Source organism: Macrobrachium rosenbergii, chromosome 6 (genome assembly GCF_040412425.1).
Source record: "Macrobrachium rosenbergii isolate ZJJX-2024 chromosome 6, ASM4041242v1, whole genome shotgun sequence".
Taxonomy (NCBI): domain Eukaryota; kingdom Metazoa; phylum Arthropoda; class Malacostraca; order Decapoda; family Palaemonidae; genus Macrobrachium; species Macrobrachium rosenbergii.
This window is the reverse complement of record NC_089746.1, coordinates 42,351,633-42,370,760: the sequence shown is the minus strand read 5'-3', so window position 1 is coordinate 42,370,760 and position 19,128 is coordinate 42,351,633. Positions and strand designations below refer to the sequence as shown.

Sequence of the window (19,128 nt, the reverse complement as noted above, 5' to 3'; positions counted from 1 at the left end):
GTCATTGGAGATGGAGTCTCAGACCTCTTAGAGAGATTATTGAAATCACGAATGAGATCAATAACCTCCATGTAGGAAGAAAGAAATTCTGGACTCTCCCATTCCTCTGCTTCCTGCAAAGAAGGCTGTTGTCCTGAAGTAGATAGGAGGGGGGGGGGGTCCCAATCACTTACTCTGGAAACGGAAGACCTCTTCTCACTCGATGGATATGCGTCGTCCCACACCATCAGAGTCATGTATGTGGATGTGTTAAGACGAACGATGTACGTGATCCCTTTCGGGAGAATGAGAAACAGAAGCATGAATCCTCGGTCTTGATGAGTCACGTCCATGGACTCTGGAAGATGAACGACGTACGTGGGTCCTCCTAGGAGAATGAGACATGGGACATTTCAGTCTCCTGGGAATCAGAGAATCACGGTCACTACCAGATCCACGTATGGTCCTAGAAGCACGCCCAAGATTAGATAACGTCCATCCCCAACATCACGGATCTGACCACAAACACGTCCGTGGATGACACAATCAGGCAAGGAATCCCTAATCCTCATAAGCAAATGAGGCCTGAATCAAGGGGAAGGAGAACATCCTGGAGGCCTCGGAGCAACTGGACTTCAAACAGGGGGTTCCACCAACTTCAACTTCTTAATCAGAGCCTATTATCTTTCTGCTGAACTTGTACGGAATGAGGAGGTGAAGACAGAACTACGTCCGCATAAGCGAATTGGTGACACAAGTCCGTGAGAAGAAACTGACGAAGGCGAAACAACAGCTCTTGGCCTCTCAGAAGTCGGAGCGACAAAGTCCTTAATCCTCCAAAGTCTAACTGAAGAACGAGCAGGGGCAGACGAAGGCGACAATGATGACAAAGATGACGAAGAGGACACAGAAGAAGAACACGGGTGCCTACGTCTTTTCTTCTTAGAAGGACTGCTATACTTTTCTTGAAAAACAGTCCAGTTTGTCCATCATAGTCTATACAAAAGCATCTGATGGACCTGCAACTGTAGATGATGACATCATGGTATCAGCTGGATGTGAAGTCACGGGAACAGTTGGAGGAAATGAAGTCACGGATAATGTCGTCACGGGGAGAGACGATGCAGGGAGTGACGTCACGGGAGCAGACGGAGTCTGCCCCAGAGCCAATGGAATTGCTGTGGGCAAGGGAAACATCGACCCAGGATGATGCGTAGTTAGTACCAATGGCGTCCCGCTAGGTGGCATCACACGAGACCCAAAGTAGTGGAGGCCAGGAGGGGGAAGGAGTGCTTCCTCGGGAGCCAACACTGTTAGGCGTGAGAACATGAAATGGGACAACAGACCCTCCAGGGAGGGTTCCTGATGACCTAGGGAGGCCCACTTCTTTTGCGGCCTGAAACAAAGGAACAAGATGGCGCTGCCTCCTCTCTCCCTGAAGGGGCAATCTTCCCCGCTGAGCGAGACAGGGCAGCATTAAACATAAAATCATTTGACCAACTCCTGATACTTCCAAAGGTGAATCAATGGAAGAAAAGGAAGGAGACAAGGCATCAAAGGATGACGAATGGTGATGAAGGAAAAAAGACGTGTCCAAATGGTAACTCCAACTTCCTTTTGGGCTCCTCCTTGGAGAACTTCTTCCACTGCTCAACAGGCCAGGAATGACATTCCAGGCATGGATTGGTGATATTACAAAAATTAAAACAACACCTCCTACAAGTTTATGGGCGGTCTGTCTCAGAGGAAGCCAGGAAGCGCCAACATGGGAACCCTGGAACGCTGGGACACGTGTTGATGCTTATGGGACTTCTTTGGCTGATTAGAGGAATCCATGATAAAACCACAATACACACACACTGACACCCAAAAACACAACACAACCAGAGAAAGGAATCACGGGCTTAAGACAAAAACCGGCTTGGGGGGAGGAGAGCAAAAACAAATGTCCACTCTTCAAGTTCGTTGAAGAAAGACAATACATCGCAAGGTTCTAGCTAGGTCTCTGACCCGCTTCCACCTCTTCTACGTATCGGATGCCAGATGCCACAGATTTCTTGCAAACAAACTATTTCTAACTCAAATAAAAGCAGCAACACACCTACCTGTTTAGAAACTACACTCATATCATCATCTATATCTTCTCTTTGGTCTTCAGTGAGATGGGGTCTCATGATCATGTCCAAGTAGTTCAACACAGGCTCAACCAAAACCTGAACATCAACAAACAAAACTCGTTATCCTTCTTATATTTCCAATGGGCACAATTGCATGTGAAATTTTCAAATTTCAAACGCAATACAGCTAGCAGTACTACCAAAGATGACTAATGTCTTTGATCTTTCAATAACAAAATAGTCTTTTAGGAGTATGAAGTACTTACTCGAGTATACGAAAAGTTCTTGCACAAATGTAACTTACAAGAGTTAGAAAAGCCAATCAATGCTGAAATTTTAACTTCAGCATATTGAAATTTGTGCCTGAAGAAGAATCTGTTTATAAAATAAAATAAAACTGGCATAGTGAATAAATTAATTATTACAATTTTAACACACCGACATAATTTTGTAGACTGGACACTCATTCTGCACTTCCTACATCCTAATCTCTCTCTCTCTCTCTCTTCACCACAATATTAAGTCTATAAAGGGTACAGAAAACTGAAATAAAGGATAAGTCCTATGCTTAGCATCTGGTAGGTTACCCCAAGCCTAAACTCAAAACCTTGACATTTACTTAATCTACAGAATCCACTGATTTATAACAATACACCACATATTTTACTGTGGAACAAAAGGTTATAACTGATGGGGCTCAACAATTCCAAATCTTATTTGTCTTGCCTGACTAATTGGTGAACATCTATTCTATTTGTGATACTGAGTCATGCTCAGTAACACTTTAGTGCTTCACATTGGATGACAACCAAAACCACCATACTCAGATCTCTGTACCTTGGCTTTCTAGTCTGGGATTTATGTTTCCTAGATAAAGGGTACATAAAAGTACAATGACCTTTGCCTTGTCTATTATTTCTTATCTACCTATTACCTAATCTTTAATTTAAAGACATTGAATCTGGCAAGTAATCACAAGTTTTCCATTCTTTTTTACTGCAAATTCATGAAAATTATAGTTTCCCATTCTGTACTTTTGTTTTACTGTATATGTGCACTCTAAAAGCTTCCTAGGAAGTTCCTGACCAGACATGTTCCTTGGAAATGAAACCTAATTATATAATACCGAATATAACTTTGTTTCTTTTGAGAAGGGGAGAGGAGCAGTGAGTTCGAGAGGAAGCATATGGTAAAGTAGTAGGAAACAAACCACAGGAAGGACCAGAAAATTAAAAAAGGACATGGATGAAGACTAGAAATGACTGGTACTCAGGAACAAAGCACTAACATGAATACAACTGAAAAACTTACTCCACATTTAACCTAACCTTAGAGGGAAAACATCATTAAAAAAACCTTTGTGTAAATGACAATGACAACATTTTTGTTGGCACACTGGAGCCTAAAATAACTACTGCATTCTACAAGCAATAGAAAAACACTTAATATGTTTAATATCTACTTACTTTGAAAGGGGTCTTTTTCTCTGACTGAACATGATGAAAAACTTCTCCAAGGAAAAGTGCAGAAGTAACAAATTTATTTCTATCACTTTTGGCTAACTCGTCCTTCTCTGAAAAACCCAAGGACTTATTTTAGTGTTGCTATTGAGAAGTGTGCAAAGAAACTGTCTCCCTGTACTTGAAGTTGCCAAATTCTCGTCATCATGACTCCAGAAATGAACACCAAATATGATTTGTAACAAAATATAAGTTTTTATAATAAAATTTATTTTTTGGATACTTACCTACTGTTCAAGTTAGCTTACATCTCCATGTCGATAGGCGAGTCAGCATTCAAACAAAAGATCGAATGGCTGCCTGGATGACTGTCTAGTTCACCTGTTCTCCACCTGGTGTGTTTCAAATCTTTAAGCTTGTCAGAGTTCTCCTTGACAGCCCACTAAGTTGGGGGAGGCTGGGTGGGGTCTACTTTAACGTAGGTAAGTATCCAAAATAATAAATTTTATTATGAAAATTTATTTGGGATGAATCTTACCTACTGTTAAAGTAAGTTGAATCCCACATTGAGAAGAGGATGGTGGGTAGTGCAGGTAGACTAAATCCTTTCAGCCAATCGAGCTAAAGGTTTCTTGCATTAAACCCAAAACATTCTTACCTGATCTGGAATTCTTTCTGGATCTTACCGCTGCCGGAAGTTGTATTCTATTCAGGGGTAAGGCTCTCATGCGTGCAGCGAAGAGCAACCTTGCCGAGAAAACCAGTTCAATTCAGCTGGAATGAAACAGAAGCTGTGTGAGGGGACCCCTGTGCCTGGGTCCAAAAGCCCTACAAAATGACAATCACTAAAAACCAATACCTTTACAATATAAAGGTACACTCCTATACAATATATGTACCTTCATGCTCCCCAAAATACTAAAACCTGGGATTTAAAACAAAGAGCCTAAAAGACTGCTTTTTCCTCAGTTCAGGAAAAGACTTTACCCGCTAATAGTAACGGACTAATGGCTTTACTGTTTCAAACATGATTCTGGATACTTAAGGTATTGATCGGCAAATCCAAATTGCACTTCTGCGCTGCATTAAACCCATCCTCATGTGACAATTATCATCAAACTAAACAAGGTAGTGGCAACTCTCACATTATGAATATTTACCTTCAATAAAGGTAAATGGTATGGAGCTAGTTCTCATGCACTAACCCAATCAAATATGTCACAAAGAACCCAGTGTTCTTTGACAAATACATTCTAGGTTTCTAAAACCAAAAAACAAAGGTTAACCTTGCCTCTTCCAGGCTTGACCTTTGACAAAGACATCTAGGTTTTCTAAAACCACCAAACAAAATGTTAACTTTGCCTTCTCCAGGCTTAACCTTTGATAAAGACATTCTAGATTTCTAAAACCACAAAACAAAAGGTTAACTTTACCTCTTGCAGGCTTAACCCTTGACAAGGACATCTACATTTACTAAAACCACAATACAAAAGGTTAATTTTGCCTCCTCCCGGCTTGACCTTTGACACAGATGTTCTAAGTTCTAAAATCACAAAATAAAAGGATAACTGCCGCTTTCAGGCTTAACCTATTTAAGTAAGTTTTAATTGCCCCAACATGACAGAGAATTGTTTCCTCTTCTTCCCCACCAGAGATTAAATGGAATTCTTACAGTTCTCTGAAAACTTAGCCTTAACCTCATTCTCAGCTAAAATGCAAAATGATAAAATAACATTCCCTTACAAAAGCCTTAAGGAGAATGCTTGCAATAAATTAATTTTTTTTAACTGCTGACAGTACTAAATAAAAGAAGTTTTCATAGTAAACAATTCAATGGAACTCATTCTAGATGCTCACAAGAATATGCAGATAAACTTTTGACCTGTGTCTAAATCCAGATAAAGATTTATACAGTACTGAGTTGAAGAAGCTTCCATCTCAACTGATTTCAAAACCCTATGTGCTGATCATCAGCCAGATCTAAAAGCACATGATGCAATACCAAGGTAAGTATAGAACAATAACATAGACAGCGAAAAAGTCTTACTATATCCAAGAAAGCATAGAAAATTTGACTACAAGGTTCCACCAGGTGCTGAAAATTCCTCTAAAAAGGCACCCCGATTAATACACAAACCACTGCTTCTGACATAATGGTTGTTCTTCACCCGGTTAAGGGAGGGTAGAACCCACGATACCTTTGGAAATCTCCCTATTGGGAGGAGACAACCGAGCATCTCCAAGTGGTGGTGAGATGCAGTAGTTAGTGGAAGTGCAAGAAAGTTAGTAGTCTGAGTCGATTTCCCCTTAATGGAAGAGTAAGAGATACATGTACCAAGAGAGCTAAAAAGTTCGAAAATCATTAGCTCTGAGGCTACTAGAGTTCTACCAGAGTCACCAAGCAATTCTTGAACATGAAATTTGCTCAATATTTCCTTAGATAGAGGGAAAAGGCCTGAGTCTGAATCAGGCCAAACTTAAAGAAACATATCCACTGCTCAACCCTGAGAACCCTCAAAGGAGAAGCAATCGATTGGTTGTTCCTGTTCGTCTGCATGCTAGTAAGTTTACACTTGAGTGCTCCTCTAACCCCACAGCAACTGCTGAACTTGTGGATATAATGGCCACTCTGTAGGTAGTTTTGTTCTTCTGAATCCCAAACTGCCAAAAACCCTGCCCCTCCACAGAATGAATTATCAAACCAACATCATGTTCAGTTTACTCAAAGCAGCAATTTTTCCATTATGACTTTATTTCTGATCAGGGATAAAGCTGCTAGGCATCTTCGATGGTCTTCCCACTGCCCTGACATCTAGTAAGCTTTACCAGATGTAGTGTTGACCCTTCTATGTTGTATGCAAGTGTAATGACACTAGTCAAAATTCCTTCTTTCGTGTTACACGACACGGAAAAAACAAAACCTGGATGTAGGTTTAAGAATAAAATGGTCAACACTTGATTTCTGAGTCCCTCCTACAGAACCTGGCAACAATGATGGTCCTGGATAATTTACAAGATTAATGAACATTAGCTGTAGGTCATAATCTTTTAAGACTGTACTGTAATTAGGCCTGATTATTCTGATAAATCCCCAGTGAGGCCATGTTTCTTAACAAAGAAAGCCCTTACCACTTAGGAAGCTTCCTTCAGGGCTAAAATTCTTCAAGAAGCAAGTGCCTACTCTCCTTATGACAGACATGCCTGCAAATTCTAGTATCATTACCACATCACTAGATAGCAATGAGGAGGAGTTAGGGAAGTCGACTGAAAATCATATTGCACAGAGAATGAGCCAGGTGAAGCAACTGATCCTTAGCCTTTGGCATACTGTCAAGAGTTGGCTAACTTGAACCAGTAGACTGGGAGAAAAGAATCTTGCTCCTAAAAATTGACCCCATCTACCTGTGGGCAACATATTCCCTGTGAATACTTATAAAGGTGCTGTACACGAGCCCCAACAAAGCGCCTGGAACAGCAATACCTCCTCTGTAAATACACCTTGAAGGAACTTGGGTGATTGAGTATACTGGTATGTGAAAAATGTCTCCTGCAAGTCCACCAAAACATCTGATCGTTCATTCGGTAAGTCACTAAAACCATGCTGGAAAAACAAAAAGCAGGGAGACAGACATGTAAAGTCATTCAGTCTCAATGTGTCCAACAGTGGTTACCAATCTCCAGTTGCTTATGGAGCTAGGAAAAAGTCAAGAGGCAAAAATCCCAGTGAATTACTGCCTGGTCCATTTCTTTCTCTCTAATTTACAACCTCCAACTAAACAAAGAGAGACTTCTGCTGGAGAAGACAAAGGAACAGCTATAAGAGACTAAACCAATGGAGGGTAACCTAACAGGAATCATAACACTCCTTCATTGCCTCCACCATGTAAGGTTCTGCTCCTAAGCCTCCCCAAGCATGCTAGGAGGCTTGCAATTGGCCATCTACCAGAACCATAGGGCCGAACTTATCCCCAAAAGGTATAAAATAAGACTTGCACTAATATATACTGTACTCCCTTCTTGCCTCTACCTGTGCGGCATAAGCCTTTACTACACAGATAGGAGTATAACTGTTCTCATTTCTTTCAAACTGAGTTAGTATAAGTATGAGAATATTAGCCATTAGCATCAGAAATGAGTTAAAAACTAACACTCTTCCTCACTAAACTCCTGCTGGTGCCAAAAACCCTTACAGCTGGCTTCACAAACTCCCTAAGCTGACACTAAAAACACCAAGCTGGGGCCAAAAACACACAAAGCTGGAGCCTCAACCTCTCTGAGCTGACACAGAGAAGATGCATTATACTGAGAAAATGTTCAATAAAAGATGAAACTTCAACAATCTAAACTGATTCAGCATGTCCAAAGCACTTGTCAGTCTCAAGTTCACCTCTTCACAGGAAAGAGAAAAGAAAACCGAATTTTCCACCGCAGACGGTTTAAGCACCTGTATCGCAAGAGTCAGTGCTCCGCAACTCCTAAAAAACCAGCGGCTCTAACTGAAGGAGAAAGCTTGGGTTCTCTTTCTCCAAATACTTAAGGGGGCCACAATACTCAAAGACAACTGAGACCTGTACTCTATGTGGTCTCTTTCCTCAACTAAATAAGGACACAGTGAAGCACAAAGCCCTAGCGAACAGCGATCAAACCGAAGGAGGTCCTATAATTCAAACTTTTTTTTTTTTTTTTGTCAGAGGTCAACAGGAGGAGACAGCCATCTCCTGGCAACAGGAGAAGACAGCTGTCTCCCAGAAACAACTGGCGACAGGAGACAACAGCAGCCGAGCACCTGCTTCACATCCTCGACTCGATGAAAGGTAGACAGGAAAATGCTTCTTTATTAGACGGGAAAAAAGCAGTTGAAGCGATTCAGCTGAGTGAAAGAAAACAAACAAGGTGCCAAAAGAAAATGGGAAAGTTGGGAGGCAGGGGGTGGTGTTTACAATGACCCCTCTGCCTCATCCAAAAGGGAGTCAACAGACTTAGAGCATTCCCATACGACACTTCCTTAGAAAGCTATGTAGCTAAAATAACATCTAGCTTGGGACAACAGAAGATAGATTTGGAAAGAAAAACATTAATCAAGGCAGATGTAAGAGATTTACCAACAGCCAAAGAAAAGGCTTCATAAAGAACTAACAAGTGCATTTTGATGGAGAAAGAGGAATAGGCTAGTAGACAAGGATTTAGAATGAGTACAAGATGAAGAGATTGGTTAAACAGTTGACTGAGTTGACATAACATCAGAATAAGTAAAACTCCCTATGACACATTATTTTTAATAAAACTATAGTAAACCCCCAGATTCAGCGTTCTCATGGTTCATGGACTCACGCGTTCGCGGGTTTCTCTGTGGAACATATCTAGCCATCATTCAAGGAAAATTTGCCCATTCATGTATTTTTCACTGAGAAAAATTCACTAATTACTGTATTTTCATGAATAAATGCACTTTTTGTGATAAAACTATTAAAATATTCAGGTATAAGCATTTTTACAGGGTTTTTCTTGGTTTAAGCTATCAAAATGGGTAGTTCTAAGTGTTTTTAGAGGGGTTTTAAGCATTCGCGGATTTGACCTATTAGCGGGGGGTGTGGGACGCATCCCCCGCGAATACGGGGGGTTCACTGTACCTGCAGTAAACACCCCGTATTTGCATTCGTGAGATTCATGTTCTCACCCATTTGCAAGTTTCTCTATGGAACACATGTAAGCATTATTTGTGGAAATAATGCCTACATTATTTCTGCAAAATCCCTGAATACTTAAAACCCCTATAAAAAAAATGCTTAAAACTACCTGTTAAGCACAAAACAACCCTCTAAAAATGCTTATACCTCAGTATTTTAATAATTTTTGTGACTAAATACACTTCTTGTGATAAAACTATTAAAATACTGATGTGTAAGTATTTTTAGTTTTTTTTTTTTTGCGCTTAATAGGCAGTTATAAGCATTTCTGTAGGTATTGTAAATATTAGGATATTTTAGCTATTTGCGGGGGTCTGGTACACATCCCCCACAAATACTGGAGGGTTTACTGTATACACATATTAGTCCTATCAGTGCTAACAACCTCTTACTAGGTGCCGATGACAGCAGAAGTCGCATAGTTAGCGAAGATTAACGTTTACCAAAACGATCTTTCGGCTAATGCATTATACCAGACTATGAACATGAAAAAACGATAGGCAGGTGACGGAGGGCACAGAACCACAGCGCCCTGAGAACTGACCCAGTCCCTTGGCAGCAAACTTCTTCCTCAGAATCCAACTGTTGCAGTCCTAGGCTCGAGCCACGGGCGAGCGAGGGCACTGACACCTTAACTCTTACAAGGGAATGTGAAAATGATTGCACAATGGGGGGACCCAGACCAGTTCCCTAACCCAAGGTTTATGTCTTGTTCTAAACTCTCCATATGCTATTGACCAAAATAAGGTTTATGTCTTGTTCTAAACTCTCAATAGGCTTTTCCTGAACCGAAAGGGGAGTGGAAGGTGGAGCTAAAGAGAAAATCTCAGTACTAAGTAAAGTATTAGCAAAGGAAAAGCCTAGACTGAGGATACCTACAGAGGAAGGACCTGGAGAAGGGGGAGAAGTGACAGGCTGATAAGCTGAGTCTGACTTAACTAATTGCTTTACAATCTAACTGCTTCCCTTCTCTTCCTATACTAAAGAACTTAAGCAGAAAGTCTTTCAGAAATCCCCACTTCCTCATATCTATTCTGAAGATCACACTTAAAACCATTGCAGCTGGCATAAACAATGTGCATCTCCTCAAAGAAACATTCTGCTAACACAGTAATCATTCCTACAGGACCTGACGTTCTTAGCCTTGATTCCAGTGGAGGCATCCTAGGAAAAATAATAGTACCACAACAAAAAGCCATGAAATACCAACAAGTGCCTATACCCAATGGTGACAAGAAGAATTCTGACAAGAGCTAAAACATTCTAAACACCTGGTGGAGAACAGGTAAACTCGACAGTCATCCGGGCAGCCATTCAATCTATTATTTGAATGCTGGCTCACCTATCGTGTGAAGATGTAAGCTAACTTTAACAGTAGGTAAGATTCATCCCAAATAATAAAGATTTCAAATACACTTACTTTGGTATTCAGTTTGTACTCTCCTAAGCAAGAAAGAAAGAACTTTACAGTCCCCAACAAAATGCTGAGCAGTCAACCCAAAAACTTTGGCCACTACAGGTGAACAGGTTCGATCTCTAAGTCCACGGTTGCATAACTCTGTAACACAGTACCTGAAACATTTCCAGATCATGTAGAATTGTCCTAAATTAAGGAAATTATATCAAGAATTCAGTGATATATTAAGGAAATTATATCAACAAACATTGAAATTTTAATATTTCCTAATTATTATAGTAATATTACTTTGGGGCTATATCATATTTTAAAAGTAATTTAACTACACAGTGTTCAAGTTTTAGTTTCTAATTTACGTTATATATTAAAACCACACTCCTAGTTATCAAACAATTTGCTTAATGAGTTGTAGGAATGGAAATGAGTTGTTGAGAAGCGTTTGTATCCTTCATTATCAGAATTATTCAGTTATCCAATATCCCACATGACCTAATGAATATGACAAAAAAGGATCTCATTGTTTACACATACATATTATAATAAAGAAATTTCTAAGATCACTCTTCATTTTTCCAACAGATACCGTAGTCCCATAACTCTAGGTATTTACAGTAATGTGCTCCTGAAACAACCATGGCAATACAGTGTCTAATTTTGCAAGAAATAAAATCTCCTGTACTCACTGAAGATCATCAAACTTTTTAACAGTATCCTTAAGTTCAACAGCCACTTTTGAAACCTGGATATCATCTGGAGATTTGATGCTAGTGATGTTATCAATGAGATTGACTAGAGCAGGATTAATTTCATCATCTGAAACATAAAAAAAGGGAGTTCAAATTTAAATTGCAATCTAACAAATACTGTAGCATCTCATTCACCCATACTGGTTTATTTCAGCAGAAATACTATACAAAAACTGAAAAGGATCCCAGGCATTCATAACACTGGAGGAACAACACCAAAATGACAAATTTTAAAGTAATTTGTATTTTTCCTAACATACAAACCCAAGGTCTCTACATATGGAAATACCTTCAGCACACCTGGAAAATGACATTACTTCTAAACAGACTGGTGGTTCACCTAACCTGGGCCTCTCTCCCTGGTTGTGTAGAGCTAGAGCAAAGGAAGGAGTCCCATGCCTCTGCCCCCTGAACATATGAGTGTTCAGCTGTCAGACTTCTGGGCCTTTTGAATTAATGGGTTTGGGAAGCATCATTGATTCGAAAAAGGTCTGGATGAACCTTTATTGTCGAAGACAATAAAGCTAAAGATAACAACAGGTTTGTTTTATTGTCAGCCCCTCTCTCCCTTTGCTAGAGAGAAGGTAGGCCCTGCTCCTGTAAGTTCACAGTACATTAGATAATAAAAAGATGTTTACAAATTTAACTCGTGCATCAAGCCTGTTCCAGCACATGCCGGCTTTCCAACCGATCCTCTGCCCGTGGGAAGAGGAGGGGTATAAAAGAGATAGGGAGGAGACCAGTCACACACACTCTCTTTCGCAACCATACATCTTAGGTGAAATGATACCTGTCCCCGCTAGGGAAACTGGATGAGCCACACAACTTGTTGAGCAGCCACCACAGAACCTAAGGAAAAAGTGTCCAAGGACCAATGGGCAACATCCCTAGGTATGAGGAGGTGAATGTGGTCTGTCATGACCAAACTCCTGCCTTCAGTACCTGATGAAAAGACAGGTTCTTCCCGAATGTGAGAGACATACCACTGCCCCTGACCTTGTAAGCTCTGGCTCGGAACGTACTGTTGCTCTCTTCGTAAGATGTAGAATACGCCCGTTTGATCATCTCGTGAAGCCAGAAAGAAATGGTGTTCTTGGACACATCTTTCTTGGTTGAACCAGTACTAACGAAGAGTCATTGACACTCACGCCTGAGCTGCTAAGCCCTCTTGAGGCAGTACTGCAGTACTCTTAACTGGACACAGTAGCATCTAGTCTGGTTCACTGCCAACAAAGTCCTCTGGGGAGGGGATCAAGAAGGACTCTGATCTGGTGTCAGGGACCAATGTATTCTGAGTCTTTGCTATCAGTGACACAGGGTTTCACAGAAACTCGTGCACCTTCGGTGACGTGGGTGTCCGTGGAGATCCGCATGCATGTAGCCTCCGTAGCACAGGGGTCCATGGAGACATGTACAACAGTTGCTGTTGCTACATGGGGTTCCGTGGAGGGAGGTTCTTTACCGGCACTGGAGGGTGACTTCCGTGTACCGGTATTGGTGACATGGGTGCTGACAGCCCAGCTTTGGCTCTTGGTGGAGACCCATGCGCCTGTTGCACCTGCGTCATGGGGTCTGTGCCATGGTTCCAGTGTCTGGAGGCATGGGAGAGTAATTGAGAGATCCCAGTGCCTCTTCCATGGAAGAAGGCTGACTGTACAAAGGCCTATGGGCCTTCTTATCAGAAGCTCCTCCTTCTTTGTCTGGTCTGTTCGAGTAACAGGACCTTTAGAAGAAGGGAGGAGACACTGACAAGACAAAGATGATGACAATGAAGACAATCAGACACATCTCTTCTTGAGTTGCATTGATAATTCTCAACTAAGGCTTGTAGGAGGACATCCTCTGAGAAGGAGGATGTCGGAGGGAGCACGGAGGTCAATGACATCAAAGCAGAATGTGCGATTCTGGTCCCAGTTGACATTGCAACCCTGGCTGCAGTCATGATTACAGAAGCAGTAGTCATAGTCTGAACCACTAAGGTGCGATACCAACCCCCGACATGGAGTTTCCCAGAGAGACCTAGGGAGGGCCAAACATCTTCTGGATCTCCCCAAACCTGAAAAAGTCGGGTTAGTTGGGCCGTCTCCCTATGCTCTGAGGGGGATTCCTCGCCTGCCCACAAAATGAACAGAAACAGCATGCGAGCTGTCGTCCTGGTCTTCTCCCTGAGGAGAGTAGCAATGACAGGCAGTTACACTGGAGGAAGGAACTAGATGGACTGGCAACCTTAAGCATCACGGGGGGGCCCTCTGACGGCATGCAGGAAGCCTTCCTCTTATATTTTCTCTTCCAAGCAAACTGCATCCAACTGCCAAACCACACAAGGGGCTACTTTTGTTGCACTTATGGCTAACTGCATACACAATAAGTGCGGATCAATCTCAAGGGGGCGCTTGCAAGGAATGTTTCCTGTGCCTGGGCAATGCCTCATGGTATGAGGCTTCCTCTCCTTAGGCTGTGATGACTCATGGATTTGCATATCAAACTACAATATGCACAGAAACACAAATATAGACAAATAGCACACAAGAACTATCACAACAGAGAAAAATCAGGATCACAAGTGTGGCCTGGTTTGGCAGGCAGATGCAAGCATGATCATACTTCTCATCTGGAAGCCAAAAGGTAGTGGATGCTTGTTGAAAGGGTGGGACTCCCCACTCTACTGGCGGTAGTTAACTACCTAACAACCTTGTTAAGAACAAATGGCAGGTTTCCAGCTGCAGTGAAGGTATTTCCACATGTAAAGACCAAGGGTTTGTATTCATGTAAGAACAAATGAAAATATTACAAGATGAAAAGGCCTTTTATAGTCTTATTCTGATAATGAGGTTATTACTTCTACTAAAAGATGGATAAACACCACAAAAAGAGCAATTACTTATGAAACTTAACAAATAAAGTAACCAAAATGAAATATAAAATTCTGTAAGAGGCCTCATGCCTACCGTAAAGTTCTATACCAAAGTAAAGCACTTACCATGTGATATTTTACTATGTAAATACAGTAATAAATAGGTCACATGTAGCGCACACTGCAACTACTGCTGGCAAAGTAAATCTTCCGGAAATTTTTTTATACAATTTTTTTTTATGTCATAATTGGAGCGGCTACAGTTTACCTAGGCAACCCTAACTTTGGCCAATTTTCTAGTCAGAACCTACCACTAGATGGTAGTAAGCTCTGACAAGAAAACTGGTGGAGGGACACACAACAAAAATGGCGACAAGACAAAAACTAATATTTACCACAAAATTTTAGCGGTCATTTTTTTTACACATTTCTGATTTCAGTTTTGGTGTGGCGTAACGGCGCTTCGCGCCTTATCTGCATTTTGAAAGATTCTTGGCAAGCATGTATGTCCTGGCAAGCAATAATTTTGCGCTGCGCGCTTCCCACAGGGGTTACAGGGGACGAAATTTTACCCCTAACCTCTAGTTATTGACGATTTACTATCCTAACCAAGAAAATCCTACCATACCCCCCTCATACTATATATGTAAAAAACACATGTGCCTTATTCTAAATCAGAATTGTCGGACCATTCTGGCAAGTCGATTTTTCTTCTTTTGTTTTGGACGACGGGCAATGGCTGTTCCGTTTGTACCGTGACGTCCCGTGTTTCATCTTTCACAAAACTAACTGTTCCTTCCTTAAACTGTTCACAGAGACCACAAAAATCGCCTAAAAGGCCATTTTTCACCAGAAACAAATGCAATTCACTTTCATCATCACATAATTTAACCAAATCAATAATAGTGACCAAATTTGCAGCAGCAAATTGAACTTGAGATGGATGGGAAGATGCCATGTTAACAGTTTGAATTCTGTGCTAGAATGAATGGGTCGCGTGGTCGGGTCAAGGTCGAACTACTTACCTATGTGGAGGGATTTGATTGATGCGTGGTTGCCCCGGTAAACTGTAAACTACCCTCATATTTGCTATGCTAGTTTTGGTGGTGAATACACAGCAACTGGAGCAGCCTCAGTGAAGGGCGTATTACGTCTTTGCTCCACCTGCTTCTCAGATTGTCAGCCAATGCACTATGAAAGAAGAATTTTTAAAGCAATAGTTTTTTCTCTCTGCATTTCCCTTTACCTCCTCTTACTTCTTTCTCATGAACACCATATCCTTTTGAAGCTTGAATCTCCTCAATGGCACCCACATTCTTGCATTTCAATTTCACCTCCTAGAACTTTTACTTTTCTTGTGTCAGGACACTAGCCACTTCTTTCCTGCACCTCCACCAATATATGATCCTTCCTACCATTGTGCCTACCTCCACAATCCTTTTCCAATATTCTGTCCTGAGATTACTGATAACAATAACCTATTTAAAGCCTGTAAACTATTAACTAGCTGGTTGCATGTGAAAAATAAAGTGCAAGTAAAACATCTGCTTGCTGTACATCATAGATCTGCTGTGTTACAGTAACCATTTAGTGGAAATGCACATCAGTTACACTTACTTATCTGGCCAGGCCTTCGTAGTGCCTCTCCCTGAGAGATGGGGCAACCCCGCCCTCTAGCTGGCATTGTGCGTTTTGAGATTATCACCTCCTGTAAATATTGCAAAAGACTATAAAATTTCATTCAGTTTAGAGAATTTCATAAACCTAAATGTCATTTTAACCTCTTGGTTTAGAGAATTTTTTTTTTTAATTATGTTACAAAGATAATATTCCTCTCATTGCTTCTCTATTCCGTGGATATTTTGCCACTGTAATTGGTGTTATTTCTTTTCTGTTTTCCCCATCATAAAAACTAGGTCTTATACAGTGGTTCCTTAGTTATTAAGAGGAGTGTGGATAATGAAAATACAAATAAATCCATGTTCTTGACAAATTTCATTACAGTCAGGCTATCTACTCTCGTACAAATAGGAATGATTTCTAAACTACAAAATCTTACTTCAAAAACAAGGGAATTTGTAAAGTTGCCTTCTTGTTTGTATTATAACCCAAAATTAGCAATCAACTTGAAATATTTTGGTTAGTTTTTAACAAAATTCGGACGTTGTAAAGATCCGCAACCCCAGAATACCCATGTAAAGATTGGCTATCCTCAGAATGAACTTGTTAACATCAGCCACCCCCCAGTACTGAACACGGCGAAGGGACATTCCATTTGGCCGACAACAAACAGATGCACCGCCAGTATCAGAATGAGCTTGTTAACATCAGCCACCCCAAATACTAGCTTGTTAAGATAAACAACCCTCAGGTACTCTGGGGTTGCTGATCTTTACAACGTCCCAAAATTCCATATTACGTATTAAGAATTTTAAAGTATTTTTATGGACTACCATTTAGGCCTAAGACTTGCTCTGAACAGGGCTATATGTTGGTAATTTTGCCTCCTAGTGAAAACTTCAATAGAATAAAAGTTACTTTAAGTGCTCTGATCCTGATGCAGCTGTTCTTTCCTGTTCCATCTTCCAAAGTGGAAGCAGTGACGTGAATGTTTGTTTACTGTTAAAACGCGTGATGAATTTGATGCTGTAGAAACGATATGTGAAAGGTGTTTGGTGTGAAATTCTGATGTTTCTTGAAATAGTTAAATATGTTCACTGCCTCCAGAATACATTTCACCATCCTGACCGAATACAATATGATCCAGTTCTAGCACTTACATGATCAACCCCCAAACACTTGAAGAATGCTAAACAATGCTTTCGAGTTTGGTAAGCAGTTCATTTGTTATTTTTGTTAAATTAGTATGACAAAACTCAAGAGTCTGAACCTACTACCACATTACCCCAGTCCATGTTGAGTGTTACTTGGGGAGCTCCAAGGAGGGTGAAGCCCTTCCAGGCAGGTCAGGGCATGAAGCCCTAAGTCAGGTTAGAATCGTAAGATCTGGTTAGGTTAGGGCATGACGCTCTAGGAAAGGTTAGGTCAAGGTTGTTTTGATTAGTTCGTAGCCAGTGCCAGACCACGTGTCCAAACGGAAATTTAGTCCCGCCGATCTATTTTTGATATGCTAGTTTTAACAGTCAGATTTCTCAAGCCAACACGTCTCCCTACTCTGCATATGTGCCACTCACAGCACTAACCCCCTATGGGAGAGGGACTGGTACTAGACACAACGCCCATTTAACATGTAAACTGGCAGTTACCGAACCGCAGGGGCGCAGAGGTACTCTGCAGTTTTACCACCCAGCCTTATGGTTAGCCTAGGCTGGCTACCTTGCTACAGGGCCTAGCCTAGCCTACTAGGTCTAGTCTGACATTTCCATAATTACCTCACATATACCAAAGCAGTTCATAAAGACTATCGATATTAAGGAGAATTAAATTCTAATTATCGTTGGCTAGAGTTCAATAATTATTAGGCCCGGCTAAGGCCTAAAACTAGCCTAGGGCTTATCTCATGAGACTAGACATTATCGGAAGACTAGGACTTTTTTACAAATAGCCTCGAATAATATCGCCAAATATTAATGTACAAATTATCCCTAGCACAATATGCTTCATAAAATGAAGCCCGACATGATATTTATAAAATACGCATCGACTGTCTTCACGACATCCATCCACTACTCTAAGGCGACACCCAAAAAAATTTTCTTTGACACCCTATTTACATCGATATTTATCACTGACAACAGTTTTCCTCGTCAAATTTCTGGACGTGTAAGATTCGGCATCCCAAAAATAATTTTCTGGCCCAACAATTGGGATAACTTAAGATAAAAATTGTCAAAAATGCTTACCAACACGGAGCGGAGTTTAAAGGGTTATGCCGAAACGCCCGTCCTTGTCCTTAATGATGAACCTTCGCCTTCGCTTTTGAAGAAATGTCTCGTCATCTTCAATCAATTAAACTGACGTCAAATTCCCCAATATGTTTCTAAAATAATAATTTTAACATCATCTAATCATATACTGTACGAATAAATAATATATAATAATGAAAATAAGACGAAAATATGTGAAATGTGCCAATCACCTCAAAATGTCAATATCAGTTAGGGCAAAGTATATACATGTGGTGACTTGTGCCAACCACTGATCAAAATATCTAAAATATATGAAAAATGCAATTAAAGAAATGAGTTAGTGATTTTTTATATGATAATTATGGCAATTGTGAAACATGGCTTTATAATCCTCATATCACTTTCACCTAGAAAAAGTGTCAGACCTTAGAATGTCCACTTCTAAGATGGGAGTTTGTGGGGATGATTTATTTTTTATTTCTGTTGCTTTCCATATTATGGAGAGCTGTATCTTCGGCTTCATGTGATAATTTTATATACCTAAATTTTTTTAAAAATTCAATTCATTCACATCATAAGCTAAACTATTTTTATAATAATAATAATAATAAATAGACTGATTGGGTTTTTTTATGTAGACTGGCTTCCATAAAACGATAATTATTGATACCAAAACTACTAATATAAAAATAACAATATGATCTAGAGAATCTGGTCTTTAGGAATGATTAAAATATGACCTATTGATTCTAGAATTCTGCCACTTGCCATAATGATGTCTAGGATTCTCATCATCATTTTATTATGGTTGACTTCCCAAAGCTTCATTGACCAACTCCTTATTCCTTAAATGGCTTCGAGGTTTCAAAAAGTTTTTCGTCTCTTGGGAAAATGACTGAACAGTCTTAGTAAAGTTAAATTCAAGGGTCCGTTTCTAAATATCTTTGCTGAATACTGCTTCCTCCATATTAGTCCATACCCTATTCATATTAATTAATT

The 19,128-nt window shown here is 40.4% G+C and overlaps 1 protein-coding gene across 1 annotated transcript in view; it reads right to left on the bottom strand.

The window, feature by feature from the left end:
• LOC136839475 (CBP80/20-dependent translation initiation factor-like) overlaps nt 1–18,366 on the bottom strand; it is a 32,421-nt gene extending 14,055 nt beyond the window's left edge. Inside the window, exons 1-6 of the mRNA XM_067105566.1 lie at nt 18,124–18,366; nt 15,878–15,968; nt 11,344–11,473; nt 10,664–10,815; nt 3,563–3,669; nt 2,085–2,192 (exon numbers count right to left, since the gene is read on the bottom strand). Coding sequence (XP_066961667.1) covers nt 2,085–2,192; nt 3,563–3,669; nt 10,664–10,815; nt 11,344–11,473; nt 15,878–15,944 — 564 coding nt within the window. The 5' untranslated portion in view covers nt 15,945–15,968; nt 18,124–18,366. The remainder of the gene's footprint in view (nt 1–2,084; nt 2,193–3,562; nt 3,670–10,663; nt 10,816–11,343; nt 11,474–15,877; nt 15,969–18,123) is intronic.
• Nucleotides 18,367–19,128: the final 762 nt, after the last annotated feature.